The 18,178-nt window shown below is 31.2% G+C and overlaps 1 protein-coding gene across 1 annotated transcript in view; it reads left to right on the forward strand.

The window, feature by feature from the left end:
- The window catches only part of LOC146537019 (cell growth regulator with RING finger domain protein 1-like), a 45,168-nt gene that overhangs the window by 18,062 nt on the left and 8,928 nt on the right, over positions 1–18,178 (forward strand). Inside the window, exons 4-5 of the mRNA XM_085189065.1 lie at positions 17,082–17,223; positions 17,922–18,029. Of these exons, the coding sequence (XP_085045191.1) occupies positions 17,082–17,223; positions 17,922–18,029 (250 nt within the window). The remainder of the gene's footprint in view (positions 1–17,081; positions 17,224–17,921; positions 18,030–18,178) is intronic.

Raw genomic sequence — 18,178 nt, forward strand, 5'->3', positions numbered from 1 at the left:
ATGGTTGTAAATATAGTAATAATCACGAATGTATATTACTTAATGATAATTATCATCGATTGACGATATTGTGATGTAAGATTGCGATAGTTGTGGGTTTAAGTTCCAAATTGGGGAATTAAGGGGAATTGGTTTTTTTTCTTTCATATTGGTTCCTTAATCTGATTTAATATGCATATTTGTTATCGTAATTTGAATGACACTGTCACATTTTAGTGAAAACCGGATTAAAATCCGTTTCGCAGTTTCAACGTCGATGGAAAGTAATGTTTTTTAAAATTATAGGATGGTAGGCAGAAGCATACCGTGTTGAGTGGCGTAGCTCTACGCCAGGCTTTTTGCCTTGGTACCAGAACTAAACAAAGGAAAATATTTGTAAATAATAATTCGTTCCCCCCGAATCGGGATCGAACCCACAACCTCAAACTCCTGTAGGTACTATGTAAACATTGTTTTTTTTTTCATATTGAAACAAAATAAAAACGAATACTATAAAATTATGCATGCAATGCCAATGTACTTGATAATATTTATTTATAAGTACCTACATATTTGTTTTAACAATATTTACTGTAATAAATAATAATTATACAGTTAACTGATTATCGATAATAGGTTAATAATGTTTGCATATTGTTTTCTGCTATAGTTGACCATGTCTGTGAACTTAGCAGAGCATTGTCCAGCAGATCAAAAAAAAAATGGAGTTCTCTTCGCATGCACCTGAGTTCTATAGTTCCTGATAGGTTTTATAAATAGTTCTGTCGTTTTTACCCCTGAAAAAGTTATGTAAAAAAATGATCTGCTAACTTCCCTTGGCAGATCATTTTTTTGCAAAAAAAAATCGGGGCGAGATCTGCACTCATAGGGATGAATAAAATAGTTCCTGATAATTTTTAACAATAGTTCTGTTAATTTCACGAAGAAAAAAAATTTTTAAACAGAAAAAAAGAACGTTCGTTTCGAAAATAGTTCGAAAGGTAAAGTAATTTTTAAAATTAATAAAATGATACTCAGACGCGAGAACTCTTTATTTTACAATAGAATATAAGTAGTTCTACGATATTAAGCCTGAAAGAAAACCAGAACTCTGAAAAAACTGCCAGCAGAGCATAGTTGATTGTATGAAATATTGAAAAATGTCCATTTCAACTCTTCATATGATACAGTACTAAATAATTTTCTATTTTAATGTGCTCAGACACGGGAACTCTTTAATTTCTACTAGAATATGAGCAGTCCTATTATACAAAGCTAACTACAAAACCAGAACTCCTGTAAGAATGCCAGCAGAGCATAGTAGAAAATTCGATTTGTTGAAAAATATCAAATTAACTTGTTGCGACGAAAAATATTTCTTAAAAATATTAATATCATTCTCAGAAGCGAGAACTCTTTAGTTTACAATAGAATATAGGTAGTTCTACGATACCTAGCCTGAAAGAAAACTAGAACTCTGAAAAAACTGCCAGCAGAGCATAGTTGAACATACGAAGTATAGAAAAATGACATTTTTAACTCTACATATGTAAAAGTACTAAATTATTTTTTTGAAAGTGTTCAGATACGGGAACTCTTAAGTTTCTATTAGAATATGAGTTGTTCTATTATAAAATGCCAATTATAAAACCGGAACTCCTGTAAAAATGCCAGCAGAGCATAGTCGAAAATTCGATTTGTTGAAAAATATTAAATTAACTTGTTGCGACGAAAAATATTTTTTAAAAATATTAATATCTTGCTCAGAACTGAGAACTCTTAATTTTTCAATAGAATATAAGTAGTTCCACGATATTTAGCCTGAAAGAAAACCAGAACTCTGAAAAAACTGCCAGCAGAGCATAGTTGTTTGTATGAAATATTGAAAAATGTCCATTTCAACTCTTCATATGATACAGTACTAAATAATTTTCTATTTTAATGTGCTCAGACACGGGAACTCTTTGATTTCTACTAGAATATGAGCAGTTCTATTATAAAATGCCAATTATAAAACCGGAACTCCTGTAAAAATGCCAGCAGAGCATAGTAGAAAATTCGATTTGTTGAAAAATATCAAATTAACTTGTTGCGACGAAAAATATTTCTTAAAAGTATTAATATCATTCTCAGAAGCGAGAACTCTTTATTTTACAATAGGATATAAGTAGTTCTACGATATTTAGCCTGAAAGAAAACCAGAACTCGGAAAAAACTGCCAGCAGAGCATAGTAGATTATATGAAATATTGAAAAATGTCCATTTCAACTCTTCATATGTGAAAGTACTAAATAATTTTCTATTTTAATGTGCTCAGACTCGGGAACTCTTTGATTTCTAACAGAATATGAGTAGTTCTATTATAAAAAGCCAATTATAAAACTAGAACTCCTGTAAAAATGCCAGCAGAGCATACCTGATTATTCAATTTGTCGAAAAATATCACATTAACTTGTTGTGACGAAAAATATTTTTTAAAAATATTAATATCTTGCTCAGAACCGAGAACTCTTCATTTTTCAATAGAATATAAGTAGTTCTACGATATTTAGCCTGAAAGAAAACCAGAACTCTGAAAAAACTGCCAGCAGTGCATAGTTATTTGTATGAAATATTGAAAAATGTCCATTTCAACTCTTCATATGATACAGTACTAAATAATTTTCTATTTTAATGTGCTCAGACACGGGAACTCTTTGATTTCTACTAGAATATGAGCAGTTCTATTATACAAAGCTAACTGCAAAACCAGAACTCCTGTAAAAATGCCAGCAGAGCATAGTAGAAAATTCGATTTGTTGAAAAATATCAAATTAACTTGTTGCGACGAAAAATATTTTTTAAAAATATTAATATCTTGCTCAGAACCGAGAACTCTTCATTTTTCAATAGAATATAAGTAGTTCTACGATATTTAGCCTGAAAGAAAACCAGAACTCTGAAAAAACTGCCAGCAGAGCATAGTTGTTTGTATGAAATATTGAAAAATGTCCATTTCAACTCTTCATATGATACAGTACTAAATAATTTTCTATTTTAATGTGCTCAGACTCGGGAACTCTTTGATTTCTAACAAAATATGAGTAGTTCTATTATAAAAAGCCAATTATAAAACTAGAACTCCTGTAAAAATGCCAGCAGAGCATACCTGATTATTCAATTTGTCGAAAAATATCACATTAACTTGTTGCGACGAAAAATATTTTTTAAAAATATTAATATCTTGCTCAGAACCGAGAACTCTTCATTTTTCAATAGAATATAAGTAGTTCTACGATATTTAGCCTGAAAGAAAACCAGAACTCTGAAAAAACTGCCAGCAGAGCATAGTTGTTTGTATGAAATATTGAAAAATGTCCATTTCAACTCTTCATATGATACAGTACTAAATAATTTTCTATTTTAATGTGCTCAGACACGGGAACTCTTTGATTTCTACTAGAATATGAGCAGTTCTATTATACAAAGCTAACAACAAAACCAGAACTCCTGTAAAAATGCCAGCAGAGCATAGTAGAAAATTCGATTTGTTGAAAAATATCAAATTAACTTGTTGCGACGAAAAATATTTTTTAAAAATATTAATATCTTGCTCAGAACCGAGAACTCTTCATTTTTCAATAGAATATAAGTAGTTCTACGATATTTAGCCTGAAAGAAAACCAGAACTCTGAAAAAACTGCCAGCAGAGCATAGTTGTTTGTATGAAATATTGAAAAATGTCCATTTCAACTCTTCATATGATACAGTACTAAATAATTTTCTATTTTAATGTGCTCAGACTCGGGAACTCTTTGATTTCTAACAAAATATGAGTAGTTCTATTATAAAAAGCCAATTATAAAACTAGAACTCCTGTAAAATGCCAGCAGAGCATACCTGATTATTCAATTTGTCGAAAAATATCACATTAACTTGTTGCGACGAAAAATATTTTTTAAAAATATTAATATCTTGCTCAGAACCGAGAACTCTTCATTTTTCAATAGAATATAAGTAGTTCTACGATATTTAGCCTGAAAGAAAACCAGAACTCTGAAAAAACTGCCAGCAGTGCATAGTTATTTGTATGAAATATTGAAAAATGTCCATTTCAACTCTTCATATGATACAGTACTAAATAATTTTCTATTTTAATGTGCTCAGACACGGGAACTCTTTGATTTCTACTAGAATATGAGCAGTTCTATTATACAAAGCTAACTACAAAACCAGAACTCCTGTAAAAATGCCAGCAGAGCATAGTAGAAAATTCGATTTGTTGAAAAATATCAAATTAACTTGTTGCGACGAAAAATATTTTTTAAAAATATTAATATCTTGCTCAGAACCGAGAACTCTTCATTTTTCAATAGAATATAAGTAGTTCTACGATATTTAGCCTGAAAGAAAACCAGAACTCTGAAAAAACTGCCAGCAGAGCATAGTTGATTGTATGAAATATTGAAAAATGTCCATTTCAACTCTTCATATGTGAAAGTACTAAATAATTTTCTATTTTAATGTGCTCAGACTCGGGAACTCTTTGATTTCTTACAGAATATGAGTAGTTCTATTATAAAAAGCCAATTATAAAACTAGAACTCCTGTAAAAATGCCAGCAGAGCATACCTGATTATTCAATTTGTCGAAAAATATCACATTAACTTGTTGCGACGAAAAATATTTTTTAAAAATATTAATATCTTGCTCAGAACCGAGAACTCTTCATTTTTCAATAGAATATAAGTAGTTCTACGATATTTAGCCTGAAAGAAAACCAGAACTCTGAAAAAACTGCCAGCAGAGCATAGTTGTTTGTATGAAATATTGAAAAATGTCCATTTCAACTCTTCATATGATACAGTACTAAATAATTTTCTATTTTAATGTGCTCAGACACGGGAACTCTTTGATTTCTACTAGAATATGAGCAGTTCTATTATACAAAGCTAACTGCAAAACCAGAACTCCTGTAAAAATGCCAGCAGAGCATAGTAGAAAATTCGATTTGTTGAAAAATATCAAATTAACTTGTTGCGACGAAAAATATTTTTTAAAAATATTAATATCTTGCTCAGAACCGAGAACTCTTCATTTTTCAATAGAATATAAGTAGTTCTACGATATTTAGCCTGAAAGAAAACCAGAACTCTGAAAAAACTGCCAGCAGAGCATAGTTGTTTGTATGAAATATTGAAAAATGTCCATTTCAACTCTTCATATGATACAGTACTAAATAATTTTCTATTTTAATGTGCTCAGACTCGGGAACTCTTTGATTTCTAACAAAATATGAGTAGTTCTATTATAAAAAGCCAATTATAAAACTAGAACTCCTGTAAAAATGCCAGCAGAGCATACCTGATTATTCAATTTGTCGAAAAATATCACATTAACTTGTTGCGACGAAAAATATTTTTTAAAAATATTAATATCTTGCTCAGAACCGAGAACTCTTCATTTTTCAATAGAATATAAGTAGTTCTACGATATTTAGCCTGAAAGAAAACCAGAACTCTGAAAAAACTGCCAGCAGAGCATAGTTGTTTGTATGAAATATTGAAAAATGTCCATTTCAACTCTTCATATGATACAGTACTAAATAATTTTCTATTTTAATGTGCTCAGACACGGGAACTCTTTGATTTCTACTAGAATATGAGCAGTTCTATTATACAAAGCTAACAACAAAACCAGAACTCCTGTAAAAATGCCAGCAGAGCATAGTAGAAAATTCGATTTGTTGAAAAATATCAAATTAACTTGTTGCGACGAAAAATATTTTTTAAAAATATTAATATCTTGCTCAGAACCGAGAACTCTTCATTTTTCAATAGAATATAAGTAGTTCTACGATATTTAGCCTGAAAGAAAACCAGAACTCTGAAAAAACTGCCAGCAGAGCATAGTTGTTTGTATGAAATATTGAAAAATGTCCATTTCAACTCTTCATATGATACAGTACTAAATAATTTTCTATTTTAATGTGCTCAGACTCGGGAACTCTTTGATTTCTAACAAAATATGAGTAGTTCTATTATAAAAAGCCAATTATAAAACTAGAACTCCTGTAAAATGCCAGCAGAGCATACCTGATTATTCAATTTGTCGAAAAATATCACATTAACTTGTTGCGACGAAAAATATTTTTTAAAAATATTAATATCTTGCTCAGAACCGAGAACTCTTCATTTTTCAATAGAATATAAGTAGTTCTACGATATTTAGCCTGAAAGAAAACCAGAACTCTGAAAAAACTGCCAGCAGTGCATAGTTATTTGTATGAAATATTGAAAAATGTCCATTTCAACTCTTCATATGATACAGTACTAAATAATTTTCTATTTTAATGTGCTCAGACACGGGAACTCTTTGATTTCTACTAGAATATGAGCAGTTCTATTATACAAAGCTAACTACAAAACCAGAACTCCTGTAAAAATGCCAGCAGAGCATAGTAGAAAATTCGATTTGTTGAAAAATATCAAATTAACTTGTTGCGACGAAAAATATTTTTTAAAAATATTAATATCTTGCTCAGAACCGAGAACTCTTCATTTTTCAATAGAATATAAGTAGTTCTACGATATTTAGCCTGAAAGAAAACCAGAACTCTGAAAAAACTGCCAGCAGAGCATAGTTGATTGTATGAAATATTGAAAAATGTCCATTTCAACTCTTCATATGTGAAAGTACTAAATAATTTTCTATTTTAATGTGCTCAGACTCGGGAACTCTTTGATTTCTTACAGAATATGAGTAGTTCTATTATAAAAAGCCAATTATAAAACTAGAACTCCTGTAAAAATGCCAGCAGAGCATACCTGATTATTCAATTTGTCGAAAAATATCACATTAACTTGTTGCGACGAAAAATATTTTTTAAAAATATTAATATCTTGCTCAGAACCGAGAACTCTTCATTTTTCAATAGAATATAAGTAGTTCTACGATATTTAGCCTGAAAGAAAACCAGAACTCTGAAAAAACTGCCAGCAGAGCATAGTTGTTTGTATGAAATATTGAAAAATGTCCATTTCAACTCTTCATATGATACAGTACTAAATAATTTTCTATTTTAATGTGCTCAGACACGGGAACTCTTTGATTTCTACTAGAATATGAGCAGTTCTATTATACAAAGCTAACTGCAAAACCAGAACTCCTGTAAAAATGCCAGCAGAGCATAGTAGAAAATTCGATTTGTTGAAAAATATCAAATTAACTTGTTGCGACGAAAAATATTTTTTAAAAATATTAATATCTTGCTCAGAACCGAGAACTCTTCATTTTTCAATAGAATATAAGTAGTTCTACGATATTTAGCCTGAAAGAAAACCAGAACTCTGAAAAAACTGCCAGCAGAGCATAGTTGTTTGTATGAAATATTGAAAAATGTCCATTTCAACTCTTTATATGATACAGTACTAAATAATTTTCTATTTTAATGTGCTCAGACTCGGGAACTCTTTGATTTCTAACAAAATATGAGTAGTTCTATTATAAAAAGCCAATTATAAAACTAGAACTCCTGTAAAAATGCCAGCAGAGCATACCTGATTATTCAATTTGTCGAAAAATATCACATTAACTTGTTGCGACGAAAAATATTTTTTAAAAATATTAATATCTTGCTCAGAACCGAGAACTCTTCATTTTTCAATAGAATATAAGTAGTTCTACGATATTTAGCCTGAAAGAAAACCAGAACTCTGAAAAAACTGCCAGCAGAGCATAGTTGTTTGTATGAAATATTGAAAAATGTCCATTTCAACTCTTCATATGATACAGTACTAAATAATTTTCTATTTTAATGTGCTCAGACACGGGAACTCTTTGATTTCTACTAGAATATGAGCAGTTCTATTATACAAAGCTAACTACAAAACCAGAACTCCTGTAAAAATGCCAGCAGAGCATAGTAGAAAATTCGATTTGTTGAAAAATATCAAATTAACTTGTTGCGACGAAAAATATTTCTTAAAAGTATTAATATCATTCTCAGAAGCGAGACCTCTTTATTTTACAATAGAATATAAGTAGTTCTACGACTTTTTGCCTGAAAGAAAACCAGAACTCGGAAAAAACTGCCAGCAGAGCATAGTTGATTGTATGAAATATTGAAAAATGTCCATTTCAACTCTTCATATGTGAAAGTACTAAATAATTTTCTATTTTAATGTGCTCAGACTCGGGAACTCTTTGATTTCTTACAGAATATGAGTAGTTCTATTATAAAAAGCCAATTATAAAACTAGAACTCCTGTAAAAATGCCAGCAGAGCATACCTGATTATTCAATTTGTCGAAAAATATCACATTAACTTGTTGCGACGAAAAATATTTTTTAAAAATATTAATATCTTGCTCAGAACCGAGAACTCTTCATTTTTCAATAGAATATAAGTAGTTCTACGATATTTAGCCTGAAAGAAAACCAGAACTCTGAAAAAACTGCCAGCAGAGCATAGTTGTTTGTATGAAATATTAAAAAATGTCCATTTCAACTCTTCATATGATACAGTACTAAATAATTTTCTATTTTAATGTGCTCAGACACGGGAACTCTTTGATTTCTACTAGAATATGAGCAGTTCTATTATACAAAGCTAACTACAAAACCAGAACTCCTGTAAAAATGCCAGCAGAGCATAGTAGAAAATTCGATTTGTTGAAAAATATCAAATTAACTTGTTGCGACGAAAAATATTTCTTAAAAGTATTAATATCATTCTCAGAAGCGAGACCTCTTTATTTTACAATAGAATATAAGTAGTTCTACGACTTTTTGCCTGAAAGAAAACCAGAACTCGGAAAAAACTGCCAGCAGAGCATAGTTGATTGTATGAAATATTGAAAAATGTCCATTTCAACTCTTCATATGTGAAAGTACTAAATAATTTTCTATTTTAATGTGCTCAGACTCGGGAACTCTTTGATTTCTTACAGAATATGAGTAGTTCTATTATAAAAAGCCAATTATATAACTAGAACTCCTGTAAAAATGCCAGCAGAGCATACCTGATTATTCAATTTGTCGAAAAATATCACATTAACTTGTTGCGAAGAAAAATATTTTTTAAAAATATTAAAATCTTGCTCAGAAGCGAGAACTCTTCATTTTTCAATAGAATATAAGTAGTTCTACGATATTTAGCCTGAAAAAAAACTAGAACTCTGAAATAACTGCCAGCAGACACATAGTTGAACAAATGAAATGTAGAAAAATTACAAATTTAACTCTTCATATGTAAAAGTACAAAATATTCTGGAGAGAGAAGAGTTCTGGTTTTCTTTCAGGCTAAATATTATAGAACTACTTATATTCTATTGAAATATGAAGAGTTCTCGCTTCTGAGCAAGATATTAATATTTTTAAAAAATATTTTTCGTCGCAACAAGTTAATGTGATATTTTTCGACAAATTGAATAATCAGGTATGCTCTGCTGGCATTTTTACAGGAGTTCTAGTTTTATAATTGGCTTTTTATAATAGAACTACTCATATTCTGTTAGAAATCAAAGAGTTCCCGAGTCTGAGCACATTAAAATAGAAAATTATTTAGTACTTTCACATATGAAGAGTTGAAATGGACATTTTTCAATATTTCATATAATCTACTATGCTCTGCTGGCAGTTTTTTCAGAGTTCTGGTTTTCTTTCAGGCTAAATGTCGTAGAACTACTTATATTCTATTGAAAAATTAAGAGTTCTCGCTTCTGAGCAAGATATTAATATTTTTAAAAAATATTTTTCGTCGCAACATGTTAATGTGATATTTTTCGACAAATTGAATAATCAGGTATGCTCTGCTGGCATTTTTACAGGAGTTCTAGTTTTATAATTGGCTTTTTAAAATAGAACTACTCATATTCTGTTAGAAATCAAAGAGTTCCCGAGTCTGAGCACATTAAAATAGAAAATTATTTAGTACTTTCACATATGAAGAGTTGAAATGGACATTTTTCAATATTTCATACAAACATTTATGCTCTGCTGGCAGTTTTTTCAGAGTTCTGGTTTTCTTTCAGGCTAAATATCGTAGAACTACTTATATTCTATTGAAAAATTAAGAGTTCTCGCTTCTGAGCAAGATATTAATATTTTTAAAAAATATTTTTCTTCGCAACAAGTTAATGTGATATTTTTTGACAAATTGAATAATCAGGTATGCTCTGCTGGCATTTTTACAGGAGTTCTAGTTTTATAATTGGCTTTTTATAATAGAACTACTCATATTCTAGTAGAAATCAAAGAGTTCCCGAGTCTGAGCACATTAAAATAGAAAATTATTTAGTACTTTCACATATGAAGAGTTGAAATGGACATTTTTCAATATTTCATACAAACAACTATGCTCTGCTGGCAATTTTTTCAGAGTTCTGGTTTTCTTTCAGGCTAAATATCGTAAAACTACTTATATTCTATTGTAAAATAAAGAGTTCTCGCTTCTGAGAATGATATTAATACTTTTAAGAAATATTTTTCGTCGCAACAAGTTAATTTGATATTTTTCAACAAATCGAATTTTCTACTACGCTCTGCTGGCATTTTTACAGGAGTTCCGGTTTTATAATTGGCATTTTATAATAGAACAACTCATATTCTAATAGAAACTTAAGAGTTCCCGTATCTGAACACTTTCAAAAAAATAATTTAGTACTTTTACATATGTAGAGTTAAAAATGTCATTTTTCTATACTTCGTATGTTCAACTATGCTCTGCTGGCAGTTTTTTCAGAGTTCTAGTTTTCTTTCAGGCTAGGTATCGTAGAACTACCTATATTCTATTGTAAACTAAAGAGTTCTCGCTTCTGAGAATGATATTAATATTTTTAAAAAATATTTTTCTTCGCAACAAGTTAATGTGTTATTTTTCGACAAATTGAATAATCAGGTATGCTCTGCTGGCATTTTTACAGGAGTTCTAGTTTTATAATTGGCTTTTTATAATAGAACTACTCATATTCTAGTAGAAATCAAAGAGTTCCCGAGTCTGAGCACATTAAAATAGAAAATTATTTAGTACTTTCACATATGAAGAGTTGAAATGGACATTTTTCAATATTTCATACAAACAACTATGCTCTGCTGGCAATTTTTTCAGAGTTCTGGTTTTCTTTCAGGCTAAATATCGTAGAACTACTTATATTCTATTGAAAAATTAAGAGTTCTCGGTTCTGAGCAAGATATTAATATTTTTAAAAAATATTTTTCGTCGCAACAAGTTCATTTAATATTTTTCAACAAATCGAATTTTCGACTATGCTCTGCTGGCATTTTTACAGGAGTTCCGGTTTTATAATTGGCATTTTATAATAGAACAACTCATATTCTAATAGAAACTTAAGAGTTCCCGTATCTGAACACTTTCAAAAAAATAATTTAGTACTTTTACATATGTAGAGTTAAAAATGTCATTTTTCTATACTTCGTATGTTCAACTATGCTCTGCTGGCAGTTTTTTCAGAGTTCTAGTTTTCTTTCAGGCTAGGTATCGTAGAACTACCTATATTCTATTGTAAACTAAAGAGTTCTCGCTTCTGAGAATGATATTAATATTTTTAAGAAATATTTTTCGTCGCAACAAGTTAATTTGATATTTTTCAACAAATCGAATTTTCTACTATGCTCTGCTGGCATTCTTACAGGAGTTCTGGTTTTGTAGTTAGCTTTGTATAATAGAACTGCTCATATTCTAGTAGAAATCAAAGAGTTCCCGTGTCTGAGCACATTAAAATAGAAAATTATTTAGTACTGTATCATATGAAGAGTTGAAATGGACATTTTTCAATATTTCATACAATCAACTATGCTCTGCGGGCAGTTTTTTCAGAGTTCTGGTTTTCTTTCAGGCTTAATATCGTAGAACTACTTATATTCTATTGTAAAATAAAGAGTTCTCGCGTCTGAGTATCATTTTATTAATTTTAAAAATTACTTTACCTTTCGAACTATTTTCGAAACGAACGTTCTTTTTTTCTGTTTAAAAATTTTTTTCTTCGTGAAATTAACAGAACTATTGTTAAAAATTATCAGGAACTATTTTATTCATCCCTATGAGTGCAGATCTCGCCCCGATTTTTTTTTGCAAAAAAATGATCTGCCAAGGGAAGTTAGCAGATCATTTTTTTACATAACTTTTTCAGGGGTAAAAACGACAGAACTATTTATAAAACCTATCAGGAACTATAGAACTCAGGTGCATGCGAAGAGAACTCCATTTTTTTTTTGATCTGCTGGACAATGCTCTGCTAAGTTCACAGACATTAGTTGACCGTCGTTTTAAATATATCATGAATCGTTGAAAGAATATAACGTTACTACCAGCGGTAGGTCTTTTCAGTTTTAAATTTGCCATGGTAGACCTCGTGACTATAAGCGCCACGGTTGTAGGTTCGATTCCCACTCGAATGAAATGAATTGTTTTCACGAAGACTTTCGTGCCCGGTGTACCGCCCGGGGACTGTAAACTGATTGAATTCTAAAATTTTAAAAAATCTAAATTAAATCATTTTCACGCTGTATCCCGCACACAGTAGTGCCAGATACCAGGGAAATGGAAATATAAATTTTAAATAACTTTCAAAACACAAATTACATTAATATTCACAGATATTAGATATATATGATTTTACAATTTTCATTTATTTTTTTTCAAGACCACACATAACTACATAATATGCTTATATTTTATTTTCCCTAAATGAAATTATTTTCTGTAAAAAAATATATATGTATTTTTTTTTATTAAGAAACAAAAATATGACATTCCTATTATATCACCTACGTATAACGGCTTATCTTCTAACTTTGTAAAGATTGCAGATAGTGATGTGAATCTTAAGATTAGAATTTTATAGTAAAAAATATCTAAGTTCTAAAAGAATTTTATAAAAATAATATAAATATATATTTTTTTGCATTTTTTTACTAAGGGAGTATAGATAGATTTAATTATAAGAAAAGATATACAAATATGTACGTATTAAACGCATACTTATAATTAATGCGTGATTGTCGTAGGTTGAAATCTTACTCGTGGGAATATTCATATTTTCAGGTCAATTCCTTCACCCACACAACAGATTTGGATCATTAAATTAAATGTTCTAAATGCCAAAAATGCATATAGAAACTGTATTATTGGGAAATATGAGAAATGATTAATGTATGTACATTTTCAAGCTCTATTGAAACAAAGCGCGGCGTTGAGTTCCGCCACTTAACACACCATGTCCCGAAGTTCAAATGGAAAGCCTAGGACAGAGTATTCTGACTCTATACTCTCTCTACATACTCTTCTTTCTATATGTAAGATAAATTTTGTATGCTGAAAAAATAACTATGTCATATAAACTAACAGTCCTTGCGAGTAAAGTCACGGCAAAATAACTAAAGTAAATAGTAAATATCACGCCTATTTTAAACAATCAGTTATATTGTAACAATGTATATGTAATACGATGCCTTCGCTAATTGATGTTAAAACATTTAACACCGACTCGTCACCTCATTTACTGTATATAACTAACTTTTAGGTAAATTTTAGGGTAAAAGTTTACCTTTTAGGAACATTTTAGGGTGTTGATTTAAGTCAACATTGCTTGTGATGTGTACAAATAACACGCCCTGGCTTTTCGCGTTCAAAATGAGGGTTAAGATACTTCCGTTTCCCAATTTTCACCGAATTCTGTAGGCATTGTGTGTTGAATGTCGGAACTTAACGCTGCGCCTCGACACCAGAGCGAGGAAATGAAAATATAAATTTCAATAAATATTTCATTTCCTCATGTGGGGATCGAACACACAACTAGTCGCATTTACAGTCACTTTGGGCCTCTGCGCCACGACTGGCCTCACATAATTCTTATTTATTTCGTTTAAAAAGAACACCTGTTAATAATTATTATTACAGGGTTTATAGCTGTTTTATTGCTAAGATAATATTATGTTTTTTCTTAACTCTTTCCATATTTAGACGTGTGCTAAAACATTGGTGAATGACACATGAAGACAACATTATTTTTTTATATATATAAGGTTAATCTATTTGGATAGGTGCATGGCCCTCGCCGTTATTGTAAATGAGTCACTTTACTTGCGATGGTAGCAGGTTCGAGCTCCGTTGATGAGAATGTATTATTAAACTACTTTGGAGTCTGTCATATAACTCTATATGTTTCTGTAATGGGCGATAAGTGGAGAACAGAATTATTTAACACTAGATTCTCTTTGAAATGGTGATGAGTGAGGGTAAAATAAATTAAAAAATTATTTTAAGAAACGAAAATATACAAGGTTTAATATTTTCTTTCTCTTTAGTAACGAACAAAACACTCAATGTGGAAATTGGGGAACGGAAGTGTCTTAATCATAAACTTAAGCTTAACTTAAGTTCCCAGGTTTCCTCTGCCTACCCAGCTATGTGCAAAATATTTACATTTTTGAGGCTACCTCGGACACCATATCTGTTTATGCTTCCGATTTCTACTCGGTGGAATGAATTATATTCATTTCATCGTTCTGGTAACAAGATAAAGTGCGGCGTTGAATTGCGCTGCTCAACACGTAATGTCTCGAAAATTGAGCGACGACTAAATAACATATGCAAACTAATAGTATACATGTTTATATGACCTAACTACACTCGGCTATCTTCTTAGCCGTAATAGGTTTTCTTTTACAAGAACTAAGTGAAACCTTTGACGTGTGCTGTCTTAAAAGACATTCTTAATACATACTCCCATCAGCCATACTGAACGCGTTTTTTTTAAAATGACTCACAATCTAGACAATGGACGTTTATATTTAGACATTTTGTTTTTTTTTTGTCTCCGTTATGTATGACTCATACGTTTCATTGTCTTATTTTATATTATGTATAATTAATGAATTTGTTAATTGCACAGTTTATCTCAGAACAGCGCTTCTAAATCTAAATTAGTTTTTAGATGGAGTTGTAAGCGTTTTTTTTTTTATGAATCATTCACATTTAAAGGCCGTCGTTGCCCAATGGCACGGGAGTGTGACTGTACACACGACGGTTGTGAGTTCGATCCTCGCTAGAAGGAATGAATAAATTATTTATTAATAAATATTAATAAATAATTTATTCATTCCTTCGCACAATGTGGAGTACCAATCGCTCCTAAGATCGGTTCAGATGAATGAAAAAGATAATGTTTGACCTCTTATATACCTAGTATTCGTATCTATTCACCTCTTCGTGTACAATGCAAAAGATAAAATTGTTATCCTTAAAGTTAAAGTTTTTTTTAATCTGACAAGGTGCGGAGTGGTCGCGAGGTCAAAGGATCTTTATTCTTTGACCTAAAAAAAAAATTTTATGAAATTGTTATGAAATATGAACGATAACTTATTCTATCTATACTAATATAATAAAGCGGAAGAGTTTGTTTGTTTGTTTGTTTGAACGCTAAGATCTCTGGATCTACTGGATCGATTTACTATGTTTTTGTTTTGTATGAAAGCTGCATTCTTCAGAAGTGCTATAGGCTATATAATATTACATTACACATATATACTAATATATTAAAATACTTTCTAATTTGACATGCAATTTATTCTGCCATATTAATAACAACCGTCGTCGCTACGCGACCGCGTTCGTTACCGCGTCATTTTGATATTCATCCTTATGAAAATAAATATAATAGTCACTTTTAGCATTTCATCTAGATTGAAATTATATTTCTATAGAAATTATATTCTTATATTCCAAGCAGGCGTAGCCGCGTCCGGGTCCGCTAGTATACATATATAAAAGGACATGACTGAGGTAAGACACACGCACAGCCGTAAGTGCTGATGGTAGAAACGTCAAACGTGGAGAGATGTTTGTTTTTGTAATCTAGACACCCGCTAAGAAAGGATTTTGAAAAATTTTAACCCTAAAGGGATGAAATAGGTGTTGAAAGTTGGTATGGAATTTTTCTAAATCGCCATTTCATTGAAACGTGTTCAATGATTCGTTTATTAGAATTTTATTAGAAGACGTTTATTATAATTGACCCCTAAGGGCGCAAATAAGCACGCGAAGTTGCGCTCGTCCGCTAGTGTTATATATTACTTTGAAGTAAAATTTATTTTGGAGCCAATCAAAATTTTACTTCAAATTTATATACTTTCAGTTTTATTTTTTAACGCAGACGTGGTCGCAGATATATTTAGTACAATAAAAAAAATTGCAAAAAAATAAATATTTATCTATATCTATATATATAATATTTATCTATATTTATCTATAGACGTATATTATGTTCGCCCAAATGACACAAAAGGAGGGTAATGTTGTGTAAATTGAGGGTAATGTCACATTCATAGATGTGTTTCTTTAGCACTGTGTGAGACTTAAACGACTTTGTAGTGTTTGTTTTGATGAATGTAATTTTGTCTATATATATCTATACTTATAATAAAATCGTAAGAGATCGGTGTCTATATATAATAGAAAAAATTATATTGGTAGCATGTAATAGAACCAATTAAGAATCTGTTTTTAAGATTTTTCTCTGTTTGTCTATGCGTTTGTTGACGCTAAACGGCTTAACCGATTTTATTGCAGTAGGGAAGCTTGAAATGGGCCAGTGTATAATATATAAAAAAAAATGTAAATTAAGTAATGTTTTTATTCTTATATGTTACTTGAAAGCTATTATAAATACTAACGTAAGTAAATAACGTATTGCATATTGAATTTAACAATGTTGAAATGATTACTTTCTCACGCTACCGAAAAACAATATTCATAGAAATCTCTTGTATCAACGGCCGCGGTGGGAAAATAGTAGCTAACGGTAGCTTGATAGCGCACGCCCAAGGCTAGAATGCTCATTATAAATGCATGCACCTAATACTGAGTCACTAGTTAATGTTTAAAAAAAGGTACCCTTAACCCAAATTAGCTTCTTTTTAGGTTCCCGTACATCTTAAGGAAAAAAAGAATCGTTATAAAATCACTTTGTTCGTCCGTCTGTCTGTCTGTCTGTCGAGAGCCTTTATCTCAGGAACGCTTGGAGATATCGAGTTGAAATTCAAACCATATTCTACGGTTCCTCGAGACACTCACCTTAAAACATTTTCTATTCTTGTTGCAGAAGTAACTTACACGATGAGAAGGAAATGCAACTTTCATCAGAGCCGCTACAGCTGGGCAAGCCACCTCGTACGTGCTACCCTCTAGTCGTCATTCTGGCACGTGATCAACGTGACACCGCCGAACTGAGGCCTGATGATACGGTGAATTTATTATAAGTAGTTCTTCTTATTCAGATTCAATCCATACTGACTAATGGAAACGGCGTTGAGTTTCACCACCCAACACGCAATGCTTCCGAAATCCGGCGGAAAGTGGGGAACGGAAGTGTCTCAACACTAGGTTCCCACTGTCTACCATACACTCCGAACGGCACAAGCGTGTGAATATAAACGCGACATCTGGGTTCGATTCCTACTCGAGTAAGTGAAATATTTTAATTTCTTCGCTCTGTTGTCGAGGCACACAGCGGCGTTGAATTGCGGCACTCGATACACTAGGTTCCCTCTGTTTACCTTGCAGAAAATTATATGCCTACATATGCTGTTAATCAGTAAACGCAATTTGCTAACAATGTAAAGAATTCGCATAAATTCTTACTGTTTATAAAACCACCGTTTTAATTTCATTATCAAGGATAATAATTCTTAAATTTAATATTTTATGAAGAATCTACAGTAGTTTCTGTAGAACTGTAGTTACAGTTACCTATTACTTGTATGAATAGATTTCCATGTATATTTTAAAATTTTCATTTCCTTGCTCTGGTAACGGATCCAGAGAACGGACACTCCTTTACTTTTTAAAACATTCTAAGAAAATGGTCCCCTCTTCTCTATCCTGCTATGCCGGGTAAATCACGAAGCTGATAAATAATTATAATATTTTTTTCTAATTCCAGGTAGCATTAATAACCATAGTCCACATCAGAGACGACCAGTGTCAGTTGCCCAGTGGTATTATCGCACAATATTTAAAACAGGCAAATGGACACCTCTCGTGTTTAAAGGTATAGTAAAGTAGGTAGTGACGCAAATGAATAAAAAGAAGGCGGAGAGAAAGACCATTTCGCGGGGATAAAAAATACTTTGTTATCTACTGACACGGAAAGATTTACCAAAACTTAATATGTACTTTGGTCACCATATGCGGATCTTT

Source organism: Heliconius melpomene, chromosome 8 (assembly GCF_056956725.1).
Source record: "Heliconius melpomene rosina isolate 202511_hmr_F chromosome 8, ASM5695672v1, whole genome shotgun sequence".
Lineage (NCBI taxonomy): Eukaryota > Metazoa > Arthropoda > Insecta > Lepidoptera > Nymphalidae > Heliconius > Heliconius melpomene.